Raw genomic sequence first — 27,973 nt, 5'->3', positions numbered from 1 at the left:
AGGGGAAGAGGGAGAGACACAACTGCTAAGTGATTTTGGGATTTTGGATGGAGTGCAGTGCAGTGGATAACGTTTCCGCCATCTGTGATATAAACGGGCACCGCTGATTGGCTACATTTCTCATTTGCGGCTCCACACAGCTTGTGTTGGGGATAAATTCATTTTCCGCCGCTTCTAGAGTTGGAGATGATATGGTCGTGGTTTCCACTTCTTCCTTCCCTCTGGCGACCCTGTTTCTGCTTTCCTATCCCAACGCCGTCAGACCCAACTTACAGTTCCATTACTCTTTACAAACGCCATCTGATAGAAGAAGAGTTAAAGGAAGGTGGACCACCGTAAGCAAACGCGATTACCCAAGGTGGGCAACTTCCACCGACCACGTAGAACAGCTATCCGACGCTACTCCTGAAGAACAAGAGAACGTTTCAAGGGCAACTTTGATATGGAGAGCTATCAAGTTTCCTATTTACTCTGTTGCTTTTGTTCCCCTCACTGTAACTTCTATACTTTATTATTTTGTTTTGTCTTCTTCTTTTTCAGCCCTCTCAGGATTCTACTTGACAGTACTACTGGTCTTGTTGTTTCCCTTTGTGAAACTGAATACATTTTTTGATCTTGTCTTTTGTATCTCCTATTCTTACCAATTAGCAAGCTTGTCAACCGATTAATTTCCTGTTTTGATTGGATATATCTGGTATATCTGCTGTGTAGTGGACACAGTTTTGACTTTTGAGCTCAGTAGCTACGAGTCTTTCTTGTGTTAATTTGTTCCTTTTCTGTTGATGGGATCATTTTGAAGCTCTGAATCCAAAGAATTGATTTCATGGCGCCTGAGGATTTTTCTAATCCAAAACCACACCATTCAAATATCAAAAGTATCCCTTTATACTGAAATATGGAATTTGATTCTCTCATCCGAAAGAACTTTATGTAATGGAACAAATTAAGGCATAACTGAGCTCATTAGTGTAGTTTCAAGTTTTTAGGGACTAGGAAACGAGAAAACCTCTATCTCTCTCTTCACGGCCACCCACCTCCAACCTTTTACGCAGACACCATAATGGATTAAGAAGACTTTCTATTCTGCGGAGACCTGGGATACATTTTTGGGGAAGTAAATGATCAAACTGAGTGTATAAAAATATGTGGGAGGAGTTTGTGACTGTTCACTTTCTTATAATGTTTTTTTAATTCTTATACATGAACTGAAACTAGTGAATATAATTTGAATCTTCATTATCTTGGTTGCTGTAATTCCACCTTTATGGGTTAATGGAGTTTTTGTATGATTTAGGTCGATTTATTTTGGTCTTCACCAAGCTCCCCCCCCCCCCCCCCCCCAAAAAAAAAAAAAAAAAAAAAAAAAAAAAAAGAAAAAGAAAAAGAAAGAACTTTTTTCTCTTTTTATAACAGCATCATTATGGCTGATCCTTGCTTCTTCTTGATTGCTACTTATGCTTTCTATGTACATCATCAGGTTACTGTTGGTCTTTACTTTTTAACTTTGAAGATACTCTATTTCTTAGTTCCGTCACTAAGGGATATTATAGTCAGGTTTTAAACTGGGTATTCTCATTAAAAGAACCCACAATTGTGAAGTAGATTTCTCGGATCAGAAATCTATAAGCACTCTGTATTCACCGCTCCCAAATGTTATGCTTCTCTTGTTATTAGCTAAGGAACCACCTTTTTCAGTTACTGCACATGGAGTGACTTTATTGACTTCTTTACTTTCTGGTGACAGGTGGGTACTGCAGCTGCATATTTGCAAGCAGGTCATGTTTCTGCCAGACGCTATGTTGTACTCCTGTTTTCATCCGTTCTTATCATCACTTGGCTCAACTTGAGGTCAGATGTGATGCTATACTTTAGGATGTGAATTAAATGCAGTAGGTATTGTATCAAGCTGACGGTGTACATAAAATGAGAATTGTGTATGCTTGGTACCAGACACAGTTATCAAGAAACGTAAGGTGCAAGGTTCAACTGAGTTTTGAGGCTGGTTTCGACCATCCTCAAAACCGAGATGGTTACCAAAATTTCAGTCGAAACTTGGGAATTTTCCTAGGTATTTTGCGGCACCATGTTTCGGAGATTTTTACAAGGTTTTTTTGTCGATTTCTTGGATATTACCTATTTAAAGCATAAAAAACACAATGAAACATGCATTTTGCTAAAAAAAGCCTAGGAAAAGTTATTAGTCAAGTGTTAATATACATTAAAGGTTTCAAGATTTACAAACTTTGTAAAATTGAACAAATAGTACTGCGTACATTAGATGTTTGATACAAAATGACAATTACAATAACGAAAAAGAAACTCCTAGGCTTCAGTTCCAAGTTGAGTGCATGGGTGGATCCATCGCTTAAGATGCGTAGTACTCTGGATACTGGACAAAACCAGGCCATCTCATGGTATGCCTATTCTTTTCCAAGAACTTTGTCACTACCCTTCCATAGGTGGCCTCATCAACATAAGCTATTTATCCCAGACTATGCAATGTGTCATCAAGCCATGGACTATAACTTGATAATGATAACTAAATTGGCATAATTGGGAATGATGTTCCTGATGAATATAAAAAAAAATAAGGACTATAGCCATGGTGCAAACAACAAACAAGGTGAAGGAAGGCAAAGGAGTGGTATTTTTGAGTGAAAAAGAGGTTGAAGGAGGCAAAAGGGCAAAATTGGGGGAAATCCTTGAAATTTCAACCAGCTTCATCGAACTTGACTGAGATTTGGGACTTTTAAGCAAGGTTTCGTGGTTGAAATTTTGACCATCTAGGTCGAAACCAGGGAAAAAATAAAAATAAAAAAATCTCCCCTTGGTTTCATTGCAACTAGGCAAAAAACCAATTTTGGTGGTTTCAACCGAAATTTGGACTATGGTAAGGTGTGAACAGAAATACAGCTTTCAGAAGTATAAAAACTGATATCACTATATGTTTGTAATTAACTAGCTGAAGTACGGAAAATTCCCAATTATGCATTTAAAATCCATATTGGACTCCACTGCCCTTGATAGGAAACTGTTAATTCATAACTTTAGATTTTTTGGGAATACTCTATATAGAAATGTTCTGGAAACAGTGGAAAGGCTGGATACACTTTTCCTCCCCATGCCCAACAGTGGTGGGGCACTTGCGCACTAGGTTTTTTCCTCCCCCCAACCCAAAAAAAAAAAAAAACTCTGTAGAGAAATGTCTTGATTTAGTAATGATGATGGGTAGATTCTAATCATGAGGGTAAGGACTGAAGAGTGCAATTTTCCAGAAAAAACTTCGTTAGTTAGTTGCCCTGAGGTTTATCATTAAAGGTTTCATGGCTTTTCTTTTCTTTTTTTGTGGATTTAGGAAAAATATTTGAGGGGGTGAGGGCAGGCTCAAGAAACATCCTTAACATGGATTTATGGCTGATTAGGGCACAAAAAAGCTAAGATTTTAGCCATTTTTCTTAGGGTATGTTTGGCTTTGAGGAAATTATGGAAATGGGAAACCTGGATAGGAAAAAAGGTAGAAATGATGGTTTTTATGGATATCAAGTGGATTCAAGATTTGAGATTGTTGGATTAGTGGGTAACTAGGAAACAGAAAATTAGGAGTGACGTAGTGAACTAATTAGAGCTAATTAGAGTAGTTTCAATACATAACAGGTTTCAGGAAAGTTGTTCTAAGTGGTATGGAGATGTACAATGGAAGCCTTGGAATGGTCGAGTACAGAAGGTTTATTTGATTCAGCTTGAAGTAGTTGGAAAGACCAAGAGGATAGGCCTAAAATGATCCCATGTTCAGTGGTGAGGAAAATCATGCATAGCTTAGGAGTAGTAAAAAGTATAGCTCTAACTCTAAGCATAGTTGATTGGGGGGGGGGGGGGGGAAGATCCATGTAACAAACAATATTTAGTCAGGATCAAATGGCTCCATTCCTTCTTTAGTCAGCTTGGGGATTCCAATTCTGCTTTTTTCCACCGTTCCCTCAAAGCCAGAAACAATCTGAACTCCATTCCTGCTCTCCTCTCTAGGAATGGCTCTTGGATCCTTGATCCTCCGGGAATCAAAGCTGAGATTGTTTCCTTCTTCTCTGATCTTCTCTCTCCCCCCCTTTCTCTCTTCCGCCGCGCCCCCCATTCCCCCCTGATTTAATCAATAGATTTGTGAACCCTCAATCCCTCCCCTCTCTCACTTCCATTCCTTCCCATGACGAGATCATTCAGGCCATTCGCTCCCACAAGCCAAATTGTTCTCCAGGCCCTGATGGTTTTAGTATGGGCTTCTTCTCTGGTGCTTGGGATATCATTGAGCATGATCTTATTAGAGCTATCCGTAGCTTCTTTCTCAATCCTTCCCAGCTCTCATCAATCAACCAAACTTTTCTCTGTCTTATTCCCAAAAAGGCTGGTGCATCCTCCCTTTCCGATTTTCGCCCCATATCCCTATGCAACCTCCTCTACAAGTTCATCTCCAAAATTCTAGCGAATCGGCTCAAAAAGATTATGCCTAACCTGGTTAGTGCAAACCAATTTGCTTTCATCTCAGGTTGCGTTATTGCGGATAATATTCTCCTTTGTGCAGAGATTGTTAGGGGATTTGAGAGATCTTCTCATTCCCCTACAGCTCTCCTCAAAGTTGATCTCCACAAGGCTTTCAATTCCATCCGCTAGGATTTCATTAGTGATGTTCTTTCTGCCATGAGATTCCCTCCTTCATTTATCCATTGGATCGAAGTCTGCATCTCCACCCTTCTTTTCCGTTATTACCAATGGATCGCCGGCGGGATTCTTTCCCTCTAGGGTTGGCATTCGCCAAGGTTGCCCTCTCTCCCCCTACCTTTTCTCCTTGGCTTTGGAAGTTCTTTCTCGGCTCCTCCAAGCTAAGACGGATCAGCTCCTGATTTCTCCCATTCCCAAATGTAAATCCCTCAACCTCACCGATCTCGCCTTTGCTGATGATCTTATGATCTTCTCCAAAGCTAATCATGCCTCCACTTCCTCCATCCTCTCTGCCCTCTCCTTCTTTGGATCCATCTCCGGCCTCAAGGTCAATCTTGACAAATCTTCCCTTTTCCTTTCTGGAGTGTCTGAGCCCCTTCGATCCAATCTTCTAAATCTTTCGGGGTTCAAGTCTGGCTCCTTCCCCGTTGTCTATCTCGGTCTTCCCTTATCCCAGGTAGACTCTCTCGCCATCACTGCCCCTATGTTGGATCATATCCGTAAGAGTCTCCAACTCTGGAAAAGTCGACTCCTTTCTTTCGCCGGTAGGGTTGAACTCATTCGATCTGTTCTCCAATCCTCCTACCTTTATTGGAGTGGCATTTTCCTGATCCCCAAGGCCATCTCGTCTGCTGTGGAATCTCTCTTCTGTGCCTTTCTTTGGAAGGGCCAGGAATCCAAACATTTCCTTCGCCCCGTCAGTTGGTCCAATGTTTGCCAGCCCAAATCTGAAGGGGGCTTAGGAATTCGTCGGATCCAAGAAGTTAATTCCGATGCTCTTCTCAAGCTCATTTGGAAAATAGTCACTAAGCACGACTCTATCTGGGTCAATTGGGTGCACTCCTATCTTCTCAAATCTAACTCGTTCTGGTCTGTCTCTATTCCCTCTAATCCTTTATGGACCTGAAGGAAGCTTCTTCTCTGTCCCAAAGCTCTCCCTGCCATTTCCACCCATATCTCTACTGGTTCCACTACTTCTTTTTGGCTAGATCCGTGGCATCCGATGGGAATCCTCATCTCGCTATTCCCTCCCCGCACTGTCTATGAAACCCGCATACCCAAATCAACCCTTCTCTCGGAGTTTATCTCTAGAGGTTCCTGGGTCCCATCCCCTCACCATAGTCTCACGCTTGTCTGGAACTCCCTCCCCCCCATTTTCCCCAATCTCCATGATATTGTTATTTGGAACCCCTCCATTACCAAATCATTCACTACCTCCTCTGCTTGGAACCTTATCCGCCTGGCCTCACCATCTCCCCCTTGGCCCCCTCTGGTTTGGTTTAAAGATCACATTCCTCGACACTCCCTTACCCTCTGGAGAGCCCTAAACACTGCCCTTCCTACCTAGTCCTTCCTCTCCCGCCACATTCCCGTGAGCCAAAATTGTATCCTGTGCTTGAATGGTACTGAGGACATTGAGCATTTGTTCTTCTTTTTCCCTCTATCTAGTGCTCTTTGGAGAAAAGCCCTTAGCTACATTTGGCCCCGGTCCCGCCGCTCATTTGGGTTTGTCCGTGACTGGTCTTGGATTTTGAGTAAATTTTCAGGTACCTCTATTTGTGATCGGATTGGCAAGCTTGTATTTGGGGCAACAGTCCACCATTTGTGGTGGGAGCGAAATCTCAGGCGCTGGACCTCCAAATCCCGCTCTATAGACTCGATTTGGAATGCTATTTATTTTGAGGTTTCTTCTAGGATCTCATTCGCTCCCCATCCCTCAGTTGTTGATTCCCCAAGGAACAGGCTCATTGTTGTAGCCTGGGGTCTCAACTCCCAACTCCATTCTCCTGTTTGATCCTGTTTTTTGGATCCTTTGTTGTTTGCTTTTTCGTCTTTAATTGATTATTTATTCATCCAAAAAAAACTAATAAGGCTGAGGTGATCCTAAACATATAGGGTTGTTGAATGGTTTGAGAAATCCTGACTTATGTCAGAGTGACATAGCCAGCTTTAATTTATAATAATAATATGACATACAAAAGGGAGAGATTCCCAATGTGTGATTATTACAGAAAATATCCCAGAGACGATTCTACCCTTATGAATATAACTGTATTACAACACTCCCCCTCAAGTTGGTGCATACATGTTTATCATGCCCAACTTGCTAGTAATATTACTAAAAGCTTTAGTACTCAATACTTATTGTAACCACATCAGCCCTCTGGTTGTCAAATGACACAAAGGAAATATGAATCAATCCATACTTAAGCTTCTCCTTGATGAAGTGTCTATTAATCTCCACATGCTTGGTTTATCATGCTGAATTAGATTATGAGCTATACTGATTGATGACTTGTTGTCCAAATGCAATTGTATAGATGTCTCAGAATCTGGTCCAAGGTCTTGAAGTAGTCCTTTTAGCCATAACGCCTCACAAATTCCTTGTGCCATTGCTCTAACTTTGCTTCAGCAGTGGACCTAGCAAGTAGCAACCATTGCTTGTTTTTTTACCCCTCCAAGTCACTAGGTTTCCTCCCGCATAAGTGCGATACCCAGTGGTAGATCTTCTATCATTTGGACATTTTGCCTAATTTGCATTTGTACATGCCTCATCTTCATGTGCCCATGAAGGGAAATCATTATTCCTTTTATTGGAGTAGCTTTCATGTACCTCAAGATTTGGTAGACAACATCTAGGTGTGAAGAATGGGGATCATGTATTATTGGCTCACCAGACAAACTACAAAGGTGATATCTGGTCTAGTGTGAGACAAGCAAATCAATCTCAACTGACTTTTGATAGCTGGTCTTGTGCACTGGTTCTCCTTCTTTAGCCTTTAAGTGCAAATTGGGCTCAATGGGAGTCTCAGCTGGTTTGCACCCTAACATTCCAGTCTCTGTCGACAAGTCCAGAGTGTACTTCCTTTGAGAGAGAGGGAATACCACTAATCGAGTTGCCAATTCAAGACCTAGGAAATGTCTAAGTTTTCCCATATCTTTGTGTTGAAGAATGCGCAAAAGCACCACGGCATCAGCCTTGGTGCGCAAGCTTATCATTTGGATATTTCCTTTTTGGATATGTTGCATTACCTTTTATTTTTGGTGTAGGAACCTTCGTGAACAAGGTTTAGGAGTTTTAGAAAGCATACTTTCTAGTTTTCTGTTAGTTACTAGTTTTAGGACTTTCCTTTTCTATAGTTTCTATTTTGGACAGATCTTAGTAGTTAGAATACTAGAAATTTCGTTCCATAGATTGTAGTTTTTATTTCATTTTTTTGAAGAACATGTTTCTTGTCTCTTAAGTTGTAGTTTCAGCATTGAAAGTTATAAATAGAGGAAGCTTGCAATTCTACTTCTCCTTGCTAGAATTGCAGGCCTTTAATGTGATTCTTCTCTCATCTTCTCTTTTGTTGTTCTTCTTCTTCATCCGGCACTGATTTGATTCTTTACAGCTTATTTTCTAACATGGCATCAAAGCTTTATTAAATGAAAAATAGTACAGTTCCTCCTGTTGATATTGGCGACTTTCCTGTAATGGAGATTGAGGCCAGTCCTATAGAAGTTCCCTCTTCATCCTCTCAACCGGCAGATTCTTCTAGTGGAGATCCTACACCTATTTCAGATGACTTACACATTGCCTTGAGAAAAGGTACTCATACTTGCACTTACATTCTAATATTGTTTATCCTATTTCTAATTATGTATTTGTATCATCTATCTCCCAACTTTCGTTGTCTTGCCCTTTCTCTATTTGCCACTTGTATTCCAACCCATTATAATAATGAGGCCCTTAAAAACCCTAGCTTGAAAGTTGCTATGGATGTGGAAATGGATGCTTTACGGTCTCATCATATATAGTCTTTGGTAGACTTGCCCCTGGAAAAAATGTGTTTCATTGCCCGTGGGTTATATTATTATCATTTTGATGTTATGGTTGAACAACTCAAGGTTCGCTTGGTGGCTAAGGGCTACGCACAAACGTATGGTGTGGACTACTTTGAGACTTTTTCTCTAGTACTAGACTTAATTATGTCCGTGTGTTGATGTCTTTCGCTTTTAATTATGATTGACCTCTCTTTCAGCTTAACATAAGAATGCCTTATTGTATGGTGACCTGAATGAAGGAGTTTTATGGAGCAATCTCCAGGGTATGTTGGTTAGGGGGAGGATAGTACTCGTGTTTGTAGGCTTCATAAAGCCATTTATGGGCTCAAACAGTATCCATGGGCTTGGTTTGAGAAATTAGCAAAGACAATGGAATTTTATGGATTTTTCCAATGTTATTTTGATGTTATTCTGATCACTCTATTTTTGTTAGACGATAAGATGGTGGTGTTGTCATTATGACAATTTATGTTGATGACATTGTTCTTTCAGACAGTGACATTGGGGCTAGGAATACAGTTAAGGCACAGTTACAGAAGTACCTCCAGACCAAAGAGTTGGGTAATTTACAGTATATCCTGGGAATTAAGGTAGTTCGCAGTAAATGAGGAGTTAGTTTATCAAAAAGAAAGTATGTGTTGGATCTTTTGACAGAAAATGATATACTTGCATCTAAACCTACTGACATTCTTACAGATCCTCAGTTAAAGTTAGGACTAGATGATGACGACTTCTTGGATGGTCCATTGTTACAGGAGTCTTATTGGGAAGCTTATTTATCTCCATTGTTACTCGTCCGATATTTTTTATTCGGTTGGTGTGTTGAGTCAATTTATAAAGTCTCCCAGGACGGCCCATTGGGATGCAACAATGAGAATACTTCGGTATATCAAGAGTGCGTCTGGGAAAGGGCTCATCTGCAACCAAATCGGAGTATGGATTTGGTCGCCTTTTCAGATGTAGATTGGGCAAGATCTTTAGCTGATCGCTGATCTACTACTGGTTATTGTACATTTCTTGGTGGAAATTTTGTGATTTAGAGGGGGTAAGAAATAGTCCATTATTGCTTGATCTAGTGCTGAAGTAGAATATAGAGCCATGACCCACACAACTGCCAAGTTACTGTGGCTTCGCTCCTTGTTGGAGGAAATGGGATTTCCAATTTCGCCCCTATGAGGATGTTCTGTGATAATCAAGTTGCTACTTATATGGCTAGTAAGCCAATGTTCTATGAAAGGACGAAGTATATAGAGGTAGATTATCATCAAGAATAAACTGATCAGGACTCCCTTTGTAGGTTCTGCTGATCAGCTAGCTGACTTATATACTAAAGCCCTATTCAGACCTGGTTTTTAGTCTATTTGTTGCAAGCTGGGCATAAGAGACTTGTATTCTCTAACTTGAGAAGGGGTGTTAAAGCATGCGTAGAAGAACCAAGGCTGCTGCCTTGGTGTGCAAGCTTACCATTGTGGATATTTCCTTTTTGGATATGTTTGATTACTTTCTATTTTTGGTGTAGGAACCTTGATGAACAAGGTTTGGGAGTTTTAGAAAGCATACTTTCTAATTTTTTTTAGCTACTAATTTCAGAACTTTCATTTTCTATAGTTTCTATTTTGGATAGATCTTAGGAGTTAGAATACTACAAATTTCTGTCCACAGATTGTATTTTTTTAATTTCTTTCTTTTGGAGGACTAGTTTCTTGTCTCTCAAGTTGTAGTTTCAGCATTGAAAACTATAAATAAAGGAAGCCTATGATTCTAGTTCTCCTTGGTAGAAGTACAAGCCTTTGCCATGATTCCTCTCTCATCATCTTCTTCTTCTTCCAGCATTGATTTGATTCTTTAAAGCTTATTTTCTAACTCCTTGATTTCAAATTTGGCTCCCAAAAAAGTCTTTAGGGCCAAAATTTCTTCTTTACTATTCCTTGTGATAGCAATATCATCTATGTACACCAATAGTACAATTGTGTGAGAGTCATTCTTCTTGATGAACAAAGTATGATCAACATTACTTTGTTTATAGCCAATAGACACCATGGCTGTATGGAACCTCCCAAACCTGGTCCTCGGGGATTGCTTCAACCCATACAAGGCTCTCTTCCACTAGCACACTTTTTCATGAGTTTCAATAGAGGTGTACCCTAGAAGTACATCCATGTATACCACTTCTTGAATTCCTTCGTAAAGGAGTGCATTTTTTGCATCAAGTTCTTGGGGACCCATCCTAGATTTACTGCATATAAGAGTAGCATGACTGCACATGAGAGCACAACATGTACTGTATTCATCTTTGCAATTGGATTGAAGGACTCTTGATAGTCAACCCTATAAGTTTGAGTGAACCCCTTGGCTACCAATCTTGTTTTATATCTCTCCCCACTTCGATTTGCTCTGTGCTTAATGACAAAACACCCACTTGCATCCAATGGTTCTGTTCCCTGTAGGTAAGTTCACTAGATCCTACATCTTGTTTCTTTTCCAAAGCTTTTATTTCTTCATCCATTTCTTCCTTTCAATTCGAGTGAGTCATTGCTTTCTGCCATGTGTTAGGAATAGAAGCAGAGGACAAAGAAGAAACAAAGTTCTAAAAGTCTGGGGATAGGGAATGATATGAAACAAAATTAGAAATTGGGTGCTTGGTGCATGCTTGTGGCTGTTTTCGCAATGCAATTAGTAAGTCTAAGGAAGGGTCAGAAACAGGGTCAAGATTTAACTTACTAGGAGTAGTCTCTTCAAGATTAGGAGGTGGAGGCTTCAAATTGGTTAGTCACATTAGGGGGACCTTGTTTTGCTGATTTTCTTTGATAAGTATTCAGAGGTGATTGCAGGGTAATTGTGCTTCCCGTGCACATCACTTCCTGGTCCATCATCAGTTGTTCCTGTCCGGTAACTCCATCTTCCGAGTGAGGATCTTCGACAAGAATATCAGCGGGAATGTCCATTGGAGGGACAAGATCGGAACCTCTTCACTAACACTCTCCCCCTAAAGAGGTGCAAGAAAAATAAGGAATTTGTTCTTGGAATACAATGTTTGGAAATAAACATTTGGCGAGAGGGAGGATGATAACATTTATAGTCTTTTTGGGTAGAAGAATAACCAAGAAATATGCACCGTAACCTAAACTTACTATAAAAATGATGATTTCGGCCAAGGCAACACATCCAAATACTTTAGGTGGAATAGTAGAAGTTGTTGTACTAATACAACTTCAAGGGGATAGCAGTGTTGTAAAACCTAGGATGGCTTCATAGAAGAAAATTCGATCGAAATTTCGGTCGAAATGTCTGCATTTTTAAAAAACGAAACGAAATTCCAATTATTTCGAAAAAGTGTCAAATTTCAACAGAAATTTCGGAGATTTCGACCATTTCGACCGAAATTCCGACCAAAATTTCGACATTTCAGCATTCCAACTTGTTTTTCCTTAGTTTTTGTTGATTTCTATCCCATTTTCACCTTATTTTCACTACTCCTTTGCCTTCAAACACCACTTTTGCTCATTTTTTTGCCTCCAAACACCTCCTAAGCCACAACAACTACAAAAGAAACTCCAGCAACAATAAAATGTGAAGCATGAGCCACACCCAACAGTTCCAAACTTCCCCTTTTTTTATTTTTGTTTTGTTCATCCCTTAAATGATCTTGTATTGCCTTGAAATTAATATATGTTTAGCCTAGGACTATAATCTATGGTTGTGTTTTGTTAAACTTATCTTTTTATTATTTGCTACCATTTTTTCATTTTTTTATTTTAATAATTATTTTCTAAAATTATGTATTTTTATTTTATGTATATATGATATATAGGCTTCAGCTTAATATATTTGAGACACCATCACTTGATCTAGTTGGTCATTTTATTTTGTTGATTTGTTGTATATGTAACCATTCTACCAAACAATTAATGTATGTTGTTGATTCTATGCATGTATGCAATACAATTTGCACTTGTTGGAACTAGTCATTTGTTAGTATACTTGAATGATAAATTTTCAATGGTTTTTTTTTTACAAAATACTAGTTCCATTGTGTTTATTATGCTTGAAATAAGTAATATACAAGAATCCAAATCATTTTGAGTCCATATGAGGCCCGAAATTGAAGATCCAATTTTCAGAAAAAGTGTCCAGTTTCGATCGAAGTTTCGACCGAAACGTCGAAATTTCGGCCTTTTGCAAGGTTGAAATTCCTGTTTCGGTGGAATTTTCTTCCTTGCTTCCTATTAATGAGATAGGCTGCAGTAAGAATGACATCACCCAAAAATGATGTGGAACGTGCATGATGAACATTAGGATCCTGCATTTTGAGGTGGGGTGTCAACACAACTAGTCTCTTGAATAATCCCATGATTGACCAAATAAGGTGGAAATTCCCAACTCATATATTTAGTCCCATTATCAGTATGAAGTATTTTCACAATGGCCTTAAACGGAGTACTAACCATTTTATGAAATATTTTAAAACAAGAAAAAACATCACTTTTCTTGGTGAAGCAAATAAACTCATGTGGTTCTAGTGCAACAATCGAAGAAAGTGACAAACCAACGATAACAATAAGACTAAGAAGTAGAAACAATACGAGGAGGACCCCAAGCATCTGAATGAATAATAGAAAATGGAATATTTATACGGTTATTAGAAATAGGGTAAACATGTCTAGTTTGCTTTGTCAAAATGCAAGCATCAGAATGAAAATCGTTTAAATTACAATACTTAATCAAATTGGGATAAAGTTTAACTAAAGTAGGTAAGGGAATGTAGCTTAAACAACTTTGTTGCTGGAATAAAGTAAATAAAATAGGAGAATTGGATCTGGAGACAGTAATCAATGCTGGTGGAGAACTGTCTAGCGTAAAGAGCCCCCTTGCCGTTTACCACTCCCAATTGTATGCCTTGTTTCCAAGTCCTAAATACACAATAAAAGGGATAAAAAGTTATTTTGCAGTTCAAATCTTGAGTTATACTACTAATGGATAAGAGATTAATAAAAGTATTAGGAATATGCAGAACTGAAGATTAACTATAAAGAAGGTGAACAAATGATTAAACCCCTCCCAAAGACAGGGGAAAGAGAGCTGTTTGCAAATTAAAATAACCGTAAGCGCACAGTATCGTGTAGCTAACGGGTCGATCTCAGGGAGATATGCCACCTAGAATTCAACTTCTTAATAGTAATGCGAGAGTGGAATGATTCAATTTTTGTTAACTAATTACTTAAACTAAACCAACGATCCTAATCCATACATCTAATGCAATCGAATTGAAACAAAAAAATAAACCAAACATAACTAATGCATAAATAAAAGACAGGAAAAATAATGTGAGCAATAAAAATAAAAGGGAATTGATCTGAGTGTCAGCTCTGGATCGAGGGAAGGGGAATATAATAATAATGACTTTGACCGTGGACCCTTTGCCGTAGCTTACAGTCCACCGATCGGGGGAAAGGATATTAAAGAAAAAGAAATTGTAGAAAGGAAATAACAGAATGTAAATAACAAAGCAATAAACAAAGCAATAATAGCAAAAGGGAAAGCTTAACCAAAGAGAGGCACGACTGTAGGCATCTTTGATCAAGGACCCAGGGGGAAGGGAGAACAGTAAGTAAATGCTGAAATTTAAATCCTAAATTAAGAATATGGAGGGGTAGTTAGAAGCGGGAATGGAGGGGGGAGAGAAGACTATTGAAGAATCTTACTTACTTGCATCTTCCAAATAAAACTTGAATAAACGATTCGAATCTCAACCAACCCTAACAACCAGATCTAGAATAAACTAGATCTGCAATTGCTAGACCCAGAGAGAAAGCGAATCCTCTTGAAACTTGAACTTGAATTTGAACTTGAAATTGCATTGATGAAACTAAAGGAATTACACTTGCATAAAGTTAAAATTACACAACTTCAATATTCCTAAACATTCAATCTAAAAAAAAAATAGAACCCACAAATTAATCAAAGAACTAGAGCAAACTAAAGAGAATAGAAAGTGCAAGACTAAAGTAAAACTAAAGAGAAAATCAAGTGTCCACTAGACCTAAGAGGGAGGTAATATTTATAGAAGAATGAGAATAATTTACAAACAAGGAAAAATAATAATAATAATAATAATAATAATAATAACTGGAGAAATTAAATAAATAAATAAAAACTTGATTTTGAAGTTCACGTGGAGACAAAGTGGAAGAAAGAAAGAAAAGTGGAAAGAAGGAAAGAGAAAGAAAATAAAATAAAAAATATTTTGTTAACAAAAATATAGGTGGGTTGGTTATATTAAGGAAATAAGAAAGTAAATAAAATAGAAAGTGGGGGAGAGAGAGAAAAAAACTAATTAGAGAAATAAATAAAATCTAACAAAATAAAATATTTTAAAAAAATAGAAAATCCTAGTCTTTGACTACTTGTGGGCCCCATACAATTCTCAATTACAATAAAGAAAAAATAAAATAAAAATCCTAATCTAATTTTACAAGATATTCTGGAGTTGGCCCATAATTGCATCTCTAGCCCATCATGCTCCAAATTAGGCCCACTTTCGCACTTGAGAATTTGAACGGACCTCTTGACATGTAAAAATCGCATGTTTAATACCCAAAACTCCAGATATTCGCTTAAGTCCTAAAAATTCATAAAATCTGCAAAAACAACATAAAACCCAAGGTAGCTCCACTCATTTTTTGTAAAATGCATGCTTTATGCCCTAAGGTTTCACACATAAATGTGCTCATCAGATTCCCCCGCACTTAAACTAAGCTTGTCTTCAAGCAAGAATAAAGAAAAATACAAATGCAGGTAAGAAACTAATGCAACAAAATAAACCCTAACTCACTTTCGTAGGAATCACGGTTACACTTAGCATGTGCAACAAGCCTTTAAACCATTAGGTTACCCCTAGAGGACGAGTTTTGTCTCGTGGATGTTTGCAAAGAATATACATCCAAAATTCCAATTTAGCTCAAAATAAAATATTGCAAATTTCTACTCTTAACAATTGGTAAGTACTTATACAGAATCAATAGCTATGACAACTTTCCTCACCATTGATTTAAGATCCCCCACAATTGAACTTTATTACCCCATATTGATTCTTGAGACTAAGCATATATTTCAATCAAAGACTCACCTTATATCTTTCAAGTACACCTCTCCTTTAAGCAAAACCACTAATAGAGTAAGAGGACCAAAGACTAAGGTTTTGAAGTATTTTTGACCAAACATTTCTACCAAGGCATTGATGACACTTGCATTTATTTCTCTTTTCTTTTTTTCTTCTTTCTTCTTTCTTTTGAGTAGTGAACTCTACTTTACTCCACTACGGTTGGCTTGAATAACATGGTGGAGCAAACACCATAAACCCAAGTTACTTTGTAGCTTTGCTTTGCATATGCCCACATAGACAGTGATACGAGAGTTCTTTTCAATAATATCATTCTTAAGAGTTTCGATCAAGTCACCTCGATTCCTGAGTCGGAGTGCCCTGTCTAGTTCAGACAAAGAAACAAAGACCCAAAAAACCCATAGATGGTCCAACGCCTCAAGTTAAGGGCCTCTTATTTTTCTAAGGAAATTCTCATCTCAACATACATACAAGTTACCTTCCTCTCAACAGGGTTTTTATGTGTTCACGATGGGTACCAAAATCATTCTCATTTCACACATCATAGCAATTGAAATAGTATGTACACTAACTAAAAGTCAAAGTTAAAATTCACAAAGAAGCCAAAGGTATTCCCCCCACACTTAAGTAATGCAAAGTCCTCAATGCATGCATGAAAAGATAAACAAGGAAGACAAATGAGGGGTATACCTTTCAGTCAAGATGTACTTGATCATATGAAGCTTTAGTCTTATCTTCAATATCAATGTATGATGGGGAAGACACTCCAAATAAGAAAAACCATGAATAGAAAAGTCATCCTTAAAGACTTTAAAAAAAACCTTCACAATGTCAAAGAAAATACTCATCATACGTTGAGGTTTTCTAAAATATTTGGCATCCTTCATAAGATGAATATGAGCTTGTACAATGGAAGAGCTTACACATTTGATATTAGTCATAGACCAATCCAATGCTTCTTTATTATCATTCAACAGTGTGATAAACTCTTCTGTTTTGTTAGAAGTTAAATCAGAGACAATAATGACAGGAAGAGAATTATCTTGTCCTAAGAAAGCAAACTGCGAATTAGAAAGCAACTCTTTCAATTCTAGCTTGGGAGGTTCAATTATTGAGGGTTTAGGAATGGAGATGGAGATGGATAGGGGTTTAATAGGCTCCAAAGGTATGTGAAAACTTGAGACTTCAGAAAAGAAGGTTTCACTATCATCATCCAACATATTCAAACATTCTTGAAATTCATGATCAAAATCAATCTCAAAGTTGGTAATCAAATCATTAGGAAAATCCAAAGACTCCTCAAGCATATTGATTTCTTCCTCAAATTGTGGTTGTTTTCCTATCCTGAACATATTAAACTCCACAGTTCGATTTCCAAAAGACAACCGTAAGAGGCCATTTCGACAATTGATTAATGCATTACTAGTAGCCAAAAATGGTCTTCCTAGAATTATTGGGATTTCATCTTTGATTGAAAAAGGTTTAGTATCTAACACAATGAAATCAACTGGAAAAATAAATTCTCCTACCTTCAATAAAACATCTTCAACCATCCCTTTAGGAATCTTAATTGACCTATCCGCCAACTGAAGAGTAGTTTTAGTTGCTTTCAATTCTCCCAATCCTAGTTGCTTATAAACATGGTAAGGCAAAAGATTCACACTTGCACCAAGATCAAGTAAAGCATGTTCAATGTGTGTATTGCCTATGACACAAGCTATGGTGGGGCTCCTTGGATCCTTATACTTGGCTGCTACAGGTTGAGTAATTATGGAACTGATGTTACTTGCCAAGAATGCCTTTTTGGGAACTCTAGTGATTCTTTTATGAGTGCATAGATCTTTCAACACTTTTGCATAGGTGGGGATTTGGGATATGGCATCTAAAAGAGGGATATTCACTTCTACCTTTTTGAAGACATCAAAAATTTTCTCCATAGTTGCAGTCTTCTTCTTATTAACTAGACGGCTGGGAAAAGGGGCCTTAGGAACATAAGGACTCTCAGTTGAAATTTGCTCTTTTCTCATTGTTTCAGCTAATGGTTCAACAAACTTAGGTACTGCTACAGTAGTTGACTCATCTTCAACTTCTTTGGGTTTCTCAGACAAACCCTCTTTAGGAGATACTTGAGCATTCTCCACATCACAGTGGTCACTAATCTTGCTCTTTTCATTAATATGTGACTCACCTGTTAAATACCCTTTCCCACTTCGCAATGCAGACACAGAATTTATTGAAGCTAAAGAAGAAGGGGAGGATTCAACTTGGTTGACTTGATTTGGTAAATTTGATGGTCTTTGTTGAATTTGAATCCTAGAATTTAACTCAGGTTGGCTAGGCATTTTACCCTTTTCTCACTCAGACAAAGCACTTGCAAGAGTGGAAATTTGTCTTTCCATATTATGCATATAAGTCATGAAGGTGCTAGAAAGTACTTTCATATTCTTCTTTAAGGTAGAGAGACGATAAAACTCTGGATTATTACCTCTGTTGAAACCAAGTGTTGATTGATTTTGTGCAGTGAGAGGCATATGAGGCACAACAGGTGGATTGACAGGCCTAGCTAAATTGGCATTTTGAAAATTTGGACCTTGAGGGAACTGGACATTTTGATTATGAAAAAAAATGTGCACTTTGTTTTTGAGGAGCACCAAATTGATTTTGTGTGGAATAATTGCTTAATCCATTTTGGTTTTGCCCTTGAGACCATGAAAAGTTAGGATGGCTCTTCCACCCAGGATTGTACGTGTTACTGTACGGGTTTGGGAACATCGCACTGACATTTTCATGTTGGCCTCCAGAATAGATAGGGCATTCCTCAATTACATGTGTAGGAGACTGACACCATGCACATATAGCAACGGATTTGTCAACAAAAAGTGATTGATTTGGTTGTGGTGGTGCAGCTTTTACTACCAAAGTCTCTAGCTTTTTCAAAAGACTATCTATTTGTGCATCCTTATGAACTTGGCTATCAACAAAATATCCTCTACTAGTCCTTTCAGATTCTTGAGTTGACTCCCATTCTCTAGTTCTATCTGCTAGGTCTAAAAGAAATTCCCAAGCTTTGGAATCATCAGTGAACAATGTAAATCCTGTGGGGCACATAGATTCCAAAAGTTGCTTAGTTTGATAATCAATACCCTCATAAATTATTTGGCATAAATGCCACAATTCTAAACCATGGTGGGCATTCTTGGAGGAGGCTTTGGAACCTCTCCAGTACCTTAGCAAAAGACTCATTGGGTTTTTGACGAAATTGAAGAAAGTCATTTCTTATCTTATTCGTCTTTGAGAAAGGAAAGAATTTCTTCAAGAATAGGACAGTGAATTGTTCCCATGTGGTAATGCTATCCAAAGGTAGGCTATAAAGCCACTTTTTTGCTTGGTCCTTTAATGCAAAGGTAATAAATCGTAGTCTTACGGCATCATCAGTGAGTTGTTGTACTTGTATAAGAACACAAACCTCCTCAAACTCCCTAAGAAACAAATATGCATCTTGATCAGGCAACCCATGAAATTGGGGTAACATAGACAAATAATTAGGTTTAAGTTCAAAGTTGTTACCCCTTACGTCAGGTAAACGTATACATGAGGGTTGTGCAAATCAAGTTGGGTAAAATCTATCCCTAAGACTCTTAGGTGGAGGTATGTCGCCCATGGTCAAGGTAGATACTCGAACAAGTCGATTGGTGGAATCACGAGTCCAAACACACATGCACTAACCTCCTAATGCAATTAAAGGCTCTTACGGAAGATGAGCCTTTTTTTTTTAATACAAAGCCGTAAGGTTGCCGTATAGCTGAGCGCTGTATAGGTTTGACAGCAAGGGAATCCGTATAGTCTTCGGAGCCACCTACAATCGAATCCTGGGGATTCTGCAGTAGAGTGGGGACTACTATACGTTTTTGTTTATACTCAAGTTAAGAGTAATATATTTGAAATTTTATTTTATTTTTAATTATTTTTATTTTTTAAAACACTTCGATTTACCTAAGAATGAGAAAAATAAGATGAACAAATATCTCCCCGGCAACGGCGCCAAAAACTTGTTTGCAAAATAAAATAATCGCAAGCGCATAGTATCGTGTAGCTAACGGGTCGATCGCAGGGAGATATGCCACCTAGAATTCAACTTCTTAATAGTAATGCGAGAGTGGAATGATTCAATTTTTGTTAACTAATTACTTAAACTAAACCAACGATCCTAATCCATACATCTAATGCAATCGAATGGAAACGAAAAAATAAACCAAACATAACTAATGCATAAATAAAAGACAGGAAAAATAATGTGAATAATAAAAATAAAAGGGAATTGATCTGAGTGTCAGCTCTGGATCGAGGGAAGGGGATTATAATAATAATGACTTTGACCGTGGACCCTTTTCCGTAGCTTACAGTCCACCAATCGGGGGAAAGGATATTAAAGAAAAAGAAATTGCAGAAAGGAAATAACAGAATGTAAATAACAAAGCAATAAACAAAACAATAATAGCAAAAGGGAAACCTTAACCAAAGAGAGGCACGACTGTAGGCATCTTTGATCAAGGACCCAAGGGTAAGGGAGAACAGTAAGTAAATGCTGAAATTTAAATCCTAAATTAAGAATATGGAGGGGTAGATAGAAGCGGGAATGGAGGGGGGAGAGAAGACTATTAAAGAATCTTACTTACTTGCATCTTCCAAATAAAACTTGAATAAACAATTCGAATCTCAACCAACCCTAACAACCAGATCTAGAATAAACTAGATATGCAATTGCTAGACCCAGAGAGAAAGCGAATCCTCTTGAAACTTGAACTTGAATTTGAACTTGAAATTGCATTGATAAAACTAAAGGAATTACACTTGCATAAAGTTAAAATTACACAACTTCAATATTCCTAAACATTCAATCTAAAAAAAAAACTAGAACCCACAAATTAATCAAAGAACTAGAGCAAACTAAAGAGAATAGAAAGTGCAAGACTAAAGTAAAACTAAAGAGAACATCAAGTGTCCACTAGACCTAAGAGGGAGGTAATATTTATAGAAGAATGAGAATAATTTACAAACAAGGAAAGAAAAAACAAATAAAGAAGGAGCAAAAATTCGTTAGAAAGAAAGAGAGAAAGAAAGAGAGAGAGAGAGAGAGAGAGAGAGAGAGAGAGAGAGAGAGAATAAGTGGAGAAATAAAATAAATAAATAAAAACTTGATTTTGAAGTTCACGTGGAGACAAAGTGGAAGAAAGAAAGAAAAGTGGAAGAAGGAAAGAGAAAGAAAATAAAATAAAAAATATTTTGTTAACAAAAATATAGGTGGGTTGGTTATATTAAGGAAATAAGAAAGTAAATAAAATAGAAAGTGGGGGAGAGAGAGAAAAAAACTAATTAGAGAAATAAATAAAATCTAACAAAATAAAATATTTTAAAAAAATAGAAAATCCTAGTCTTTGACTACTTGTGGGCCCCATACAATTCTCAATTACAATAAAGAAAAAATAAAATAAAAATCCTAATCTAATTTTACAAGATATTCTGGAGTTGGCCCATAATTGCATCTCTAGCCCATCATGCTCCAAATTAGGCCCACTTTCGCACTTGAGAATTTGAACGGACCTCTTGACATGTAAAAATTGCATGTTTAATACCCAAAACTCCAGATATTCGCTTAAGTCCTAAAAATTCATAAAATCTGCAAAAACAACATAAAACCCAAGGTAGCTCCACTCATTTTTTGTAAAATGCATGCTTTATGCCCTAAGATTTCACACATAAATGTGCTCATCAAGAGCCATTGTCAATACGAACATTATAGTTAAGGGAAACAAAAGAATGGGAGTGAAACAAAGTAGAAGAATTAGTTATATAATTGGTTGCCTTGGAGTTAATTATCCATGAGGAATTACTCGAGGACGCACTGTGACAGCCGAAGGTACTTGAGGTGGGATGAGACCTCAGAGGAGGGAACCATGGCAAAAGGCAGCACTGGCACTGGAGGTTAGCGTGGAAGATGATTCTTCGAGTCTGTCTGCCAACTGGTGAAGATGCTGGAGCTCATCTGAGGTGAGAGGTGTTGGAATCATTAGGATCTTCTAGATTGGCTTGATTTGCAGGTGCTTGAGGATTTTTGCTTAGGTTAGAGTTCTGTCCCCCTCCATGGGAAGTAGCTACTTTACCATGTAACTTGCAGCGTTTTTCTTTTGTATGACACTCACAGCCATTGTAGTCACACTTAACTGGAGAATAAGAATAATCACCAATATGTGTGAGAGCCTCCTGTACCAGCAACTAAAGCATATCTCTCTGGAATCTGACAGTGGATCATTGCTATTCGGTGGTTGTCTTCAGTGTCAACCATGGCATAGGCTTGCTCCATAGATTAAAATGTTCCCGTGAGAGGATGTGAGCTTGTATCTGATCATACTTAATATTAAATCCTGCCAAAAAAATCATAGACGCAGTTAATCCTCCCACTTTTGATAGGCAGCAACATCAGTAGCGCAGGTTGGAGTGAAGCGACCGTAGAAGTCAAGTGTCTGATAATCCCCACATAGTGTATTGTAGTACTGGGCAAGAGTAAGCTCCTGCTAAAACTTGAATTTTTAGTTGGATTTCAAAACAATGAGCTTCATTCCCAACTTTAGAATAAGTCTCCTCGACAACTTTCCATATGGTGGCAGCACTGGGAAGGAGGAGATAAATTTTGGTACTGGGTTCAGTGGAATTGAGTAAGAAACCCATAGCCAAGCACTCATCGATTTCCCACTTGTGTTGTGTTGTATCTGGATTGGAGGGTTTCGTAGAGGTATTGTGAAGATGACTTGTAAGGCCACGAGCACCCACTGCAAGAGCAACTGATTGAGACCATTAGAGACCGTAGGGGTGGGGTGAAGCGATTCCCTAGGATCCTTCTAAAGGGTGGAAGGGTGTCCGATGATGGAAGTCGTAGGGCCTAGTGGCCTCATGGTGATGATGCGATGGCCATAGGGCCTTGCGACAATGGTGGCAGTGGTTTGAGGCCACTGTATGGGGTGGGCGATGGGTTTGGACGGGGGGGGGGGAGAGAGGTGTGGCAGAAATTCTAGGGTTTTTCTAGAGATTTCTTAGATCCGTGGGTCAGATCTGTGGCTTTGATACCATGTTGAATGGTCTGAAAAATCTTGACTTATATTAGAGTGACATGGCCAGCCTTAATTTGTAATAATAATATAACATACCAAAAAGAGAGATTCCCGGTGTAGGTTATTATAGAAAATATCCTAGAGACAATTCTATCCTTAATTCCTTATGAATATTAACCTTATTACAACAAGGATTGACTCTCATAACTAGAAAGTCAAGCCATAGCAATTAAGCCCTTAAAATGGAGCTTTAGAAGAAACTGGCTGCTATTGTACGTTCTTTTCCCAGCAATTACTTTTCTTAGGTACTTTGTGATACTGAAAAATTTTCATCCTAGGTGTGTTAACCTATTTGACATTGTGATTGACCTTAACCATGGAATGAGGTTTATTAAAGACACATTAATTTTTGTATATCTTTGCACACATTATATCATGGTTACTTGACTTACTTCCCCTTGTTTTATTTTATTATTTTTTTTGGGGGGGGGGGGGGGGAGTGGTGTTTGGGGGAAATATAGCAGGGTACAGATCTCTCACAGTCTTCTAGGAGTGGTGATAACTATTTTTCTGTAGGTTTTTTGGATATTTGTCTTAATTTTCTGGCTATTCGGTTGGTAAATGGATTGGTTTATGGGGCTGGTTTGCAACTGAGTTGCAGCTTTTGAGAAAGGCTTCTTTCCTCTTGATGCTTTTTATGGTGAAAAGTTGAAGACCTAACTAACTCAACCCATAGATCATCGAAATGCATTTTGTCAAAACTCAATAGATACGTTTTTGTTTGGCCAAAAAAAGTAAAAATAAAAATAGATATGTTTGTAGCCTTGGGCACACCATGATTATTATTTTCTTGTCATTTGTTCTTTTCTTTTGGGTGGTGGAACAGTGGGGGAGGGGATATTCGGCAGTCTACAGATCTGATTTCTACCAGGATGTCGTCATAGCGGCATGTTTCTTAGGCATTGTTGGACAATCATATTAATATTTTTACTTCCTCACATTGAGATGAGGTGATAAATCAATGGTTTGGGGATGGCAAGATGTTCAGGAATCCAGTATTCTGATCTTCAACTTTAAGTTGCTTATTTTCAGTAATTGCTAACCAATGTCAGAAGTGTTATTAACTATAATTCCATCAGAGACATTTTTTTTGGAAAGTCCTGACTCTGATTCATGGGCAGCAATGATGTTTATGACTTTGACACTGGGGCAGATAAGAACAAGAAAGAATCTGTTGTGAACATGGTCGGCAGGTAAATTTTTCACACATCTTGTTCTCATTTCATATCTCTTTAGACTTAAATGCTATCTTTTTATTTTGGTAGCGAGAAATGATATCCAACTAATGATTTTTTGTCATGGCATTTCAAAAGTCGTACAAGGATACTGGTCACTGCTTATGCATTACTTTTCTTTGGCTTCATGGGACTTGTTTGTGCATCTGCTGAAGCTGGAAATGTCGAATCCATATTACTGTTGGCTTGTGCTATTATTTGTGGCTACATTTATCAGGTGGTGACTGAATTTTTATGTTTTGATTTTTCTTTGAAGTTATTCTTGAAACTGAAAGTAATGAAACATTGCATCTCCAATGTGGCTATTATGGTTCTTTTAATATCAGAAAAACTTGAGTATTAGAGCCAAAAAAGGCCTCCCAATGACATGCTGGTGGAATTGCCACCTATGGGGGTTCTTGCTCATTAGCTTTGGCTTTTCAACTTTATATGATGTGAACACAAAGGCCCCCCTAGCTGTAATCCTAAGTGGACCCCCCAGGATGGATCTAGGAATCCTCCATAAGCTGGCTAAAACTTTTATAAGAGGTATTTTGGCCAATTTAGCCCTCAATTTACCTCTAAATTTGATTTAGGATTTATTTGAAAAATTCACTAAGTTAGTTTGAGTTTGGTTAGGATTTGTTTGAGTATTTTATTTAAAAGTAAAGTGGCTTTGAATAGACAAGATTCCTTATATTATCTGTTAGAAGTTTTGGATAAAAGTCTAGTTCTATATGTATTGGGACTCTATCAATAAGGAGATCCTAGTTTGAGTCAGGGTCTTTATTTTCAAGCTATAAATAGCTTTTTCATGTTAGTTATTTTGAGATTTGATGAATTGAAGATTTGAATATTTAATTGCCTAAATGGTTGACAGGGTTTCTAAGGGGGGACCTTGCGGTTGTCATTGTGAGAGCTTCTAAATTAATCCCAGCATTCAAGCAAGCCAGCATTCAAATTCTAAAGCTTCAATCAATTAGTCCAGTAACCTTCTTCAAATTCCCAGCAACCACGAAGTCATGGCCCCTCCCCCACCCATTCCCCTTTCCTGCGCTACCCTAGAAGACCTTCCCCCTTCCACCGTAGCCTTCCCTCCCCCTCCCCCTCTTGGTTGACCTAGAAAACCCTCCCCATCCCATCGCAAATCACCCCTGCCCTTCCCCGTTATTTTCCTGCAACTTCAGCCCCATTTACAAGCCATCATGATCATTCTCCTTTACCCGTCTTCCTCATGTCAGTATATCCCAGTCACGTTAGGAAATCCCAAATCCCAGCCCTAAATCCCTCCTTTATCCCAGCACTAGAATCGCAGGAACCTTTAGGCCCCATCCCTACTCTTAGTTTCTTCAAAAAGCCCTATTTACTGGAGTTCAGAATTTCCTGCACTTCATCTTCTTTATGTGATTTGCAGAATATTGATAAATTTCAGAAAACCCTAATGCTTAAATCTTAGTCTCTCCTTCTCTGAAACAACTTCTGACTTGTAGATCAACCATATACTCAAGTCTGATCTGCAGGCAGCAAGCTTAGCCCCTCTCCCAACCTTAGCCAAAACCCTAATTGCCCTAAAATTCAAATTTCAAATCTGAATTTTGACATCCAATAGAATTCAGATCTGAATTAATGTCCCAACAGGCTTGAATTGTTTTTAAAACCCTAACAAACCCCTCTACCTGTTGCTGGAATTTCCCTGGCAGCCACAAGTCTAGGGAAATTACAGCTTTACTCTTTACCTTAGATCTATGGTCACATCATTATATCTTCATTATTGAGTGAAGGGGGTGGAAAGCGCTGGGTAGTAAAATTAACGTTAACGTTAACTGAGTAAACTTGATCGTTGATCGAACCTCTTAATATTGAAAACTTGCCCTTATTCTATGAAAGCCAAAGAAGAGCTTTTACGGAATTTGTTTCTTTTTGTTTTGTGTACCCATTGTTTGGGATTATCCTGCTTCTAGATGGTGCAAATTCAGTCAGCAAATGTTTCCACTCTAGTCCATTTAATTCTCAGAATTACCAGATGGAGATTCACAATTTGCTGAAACTGCTTTCTGCAGTGCCCACCATTTCGGTTGAGTTACCAGGGATTGGGAGAGCCCTTGTGCTTTTCAGCCTTTGGTCCGTTTGCAACTTCTGCTTTCTACTTGATGCAGAGTAGGAGAAGGTTAGTTGGGCCTTTTAGTTCACTGCATACACTTAAGTTTGAATCACATGTTTCCTGAAATATCTAGGTCTTTTTTATTTTTTTGTTAGTGAGATGCGCATTCTTCCCCTAACTGGCACAGTTCTATCTGCATCTCTCCTTGTTGGATTCACCACATCTTTGATCCTTTTCTGCAGTCATTTTCACCAGGTGGGTCTATTTATATCTCTTTTCTATTTATCATCTGGATTTTGTATCAATTTTTCAATGTAGGGCTTCAGCTGATACAATTATTTTGGACTCAGGTTGCTGGAGATTTATCTGTGGGAAAGATGTCTCCTTTGGTAATAAAACATGATGATGCCTGTCAAACTTTTAGACAAATAAGCCATTTGACTTATTTTAAGTTTTGTGATTGCAGGTTAGGATTGGCAACAGAACAGGTTCGAGGGTGGTGAAAGTTGCAATTGGAACTCTCTATTTGCTGCTCTTTGTGCTCTGTCTGAGCAAAGCCCTTCCTTTGGCATGCCTCGTAAGTTGGTGGTTAATGTAGTCACTTGGGACTCTACATTCTGATTTAACATAGGCAGAATCTGATGTTTTTTCTGGACCCAAATTCTGTTGTTGGTCTTCATATGTTTTCCCACATTCTGTTACTCTCTAATTGAATGACATTTTATTCTCCAGTTTCTCTGTGCGCTCACCCTTCCCATTGGGAAACTTCTTGTTCACTTTGTCGAAGAGAACTACAATGTGTGTAACAAAAAACTCCAGCCACGTCCCTAATCCATCTTTTTCTCTTTCAGTTGCATCTCTTCAACATGCTGTTATTAACTTATGGTTTGGGATTTCTTTGTCCACCTTAATATATACAGGATAACGCCAAGATCTTCATGGCCAAATATTATTGTGTTAGACTGCATGCTTTATTTGGAGTTGCATTGGCTGCTGGGTTGGTGGGTGCTAGAACTGTGACTGACAGATATGTGCAAAAGTCAATTGTTTCCTTGACATTGTCCTGCAACTTGGTCTTCAAAGCGGGAATCTGTGATGGACCTGATTTCTTAGGGTCATAAATGTCGAGGATGAGAAGGATCAGTGTCGTACTTATTCAAAGATCCATTTATTGAATGAGTGTTGGACAATATACTGATAGAAGATGGGAGAGAGGAGTGATTTGCTGCTACATCCTCTTGTGAAGTAACCTGGTGCCCTCAGATAATCCTTTGGAAGCCGGATTATGATTAGTACTGTTTTTGGAGCATCTACATAGGGAAGCCTCTGTTGTGTTTTATGACCACTCAATTTATTGTAAAATGACTTCAATTATAATCAATATGCAATGGTTGGAGTGCTGGGGACACGAACTCTCTTTTTTTCTTGGTTATTTTTTTATCTGAAATCTATATTGAAGACATTTCCTTTCCAATCCATCAATAAGTTTTGTGGGGGCTTTTTGGTTGAAGTAACTAATTCATCTGGCGGGACATCTCTACTTGGATCCTTTTGAAGCCTTGATTGCATGTCTTTTAGGTATACAGTCATCTCAGGTCTTGTAGTTGAGTATGCAACTTTATTACCCTTATATCATGCATACAGGTTTAATATTATACTCCATCAATTGAGGTGTGTATAATTTTAAGATTTTGGTCATGATTTCAGATTAGCCAGATGGCTACATTTTTAACCTTTGAACTCTGTCCTGAAGCTTTACGACATCAAGATGAAATTGATTCTAGATGGCTGTCAAACTCGTGTAACGGTAATGTTAGTTTGCTGATCTTTAACA

The 27,973-nt window shown here is 38.1% G+C and overlaps 1 protein-coding gene across 1 annotated transcript; it reads left to right on the top strand.

Moving 5' to 3' along the window:
• The first annotated feature begins 34 nt into the window (after nucleotides 1-34).
• LOC149026474 (2-carboxy-1,4-naphthoquinone phytyltransferase, chloroplastic-like) lies at nucleotides 35-27,965 on the top strand. The gene is made up of 10 exons (XM_089146773.1): nucleotides 35-494; nucleotides 1,745-1,848; nucleotides 23,946-24,017; nucleotides 24,138-24,276; nucleotides 26,099-26,205; nucleotides 26,295-26,394; nucleotides 26,490-26,528; nucleotides 26,606-26,716; nucleotides 26,872-26,937; nucleotides 27,060-27,965. Exons 1-10 carry the CDS (start codon nucleotides 192-194, stop codon nucleotides 27,258-27,260), a joined length of 1,242 nt encoding a protein of 413 aa, XP_089002899.1. The 5' UTR covers nucleotides 35-191; the 3' UTR covers nucleotides 27,261-27,965.
• The last annotated feature ends 8 nt before the right edge of the window (nucleotides 27,966-27,973 follow it).

Source organism: Hakea prostrata, chromosome 2 (genome assembly GCF_041222555.1).
Source record: "Hakea prostrata isolate BN-2017 chromosome 2, UWA_Hpros_2, whole genome shotgun sequence".
Taxonomy (NCBI): domain Eukaryota; kingdom Viridiplantae; phylum Streptophyta; class Magnoliopsida; order Proteales; family Proteaceae; genus Hakea; species Hakea prostrata.
Note: the sequence above shows the minus strand (reverse complement) of the source record. Positions and strands in the feature narration are given on the sequence as shown.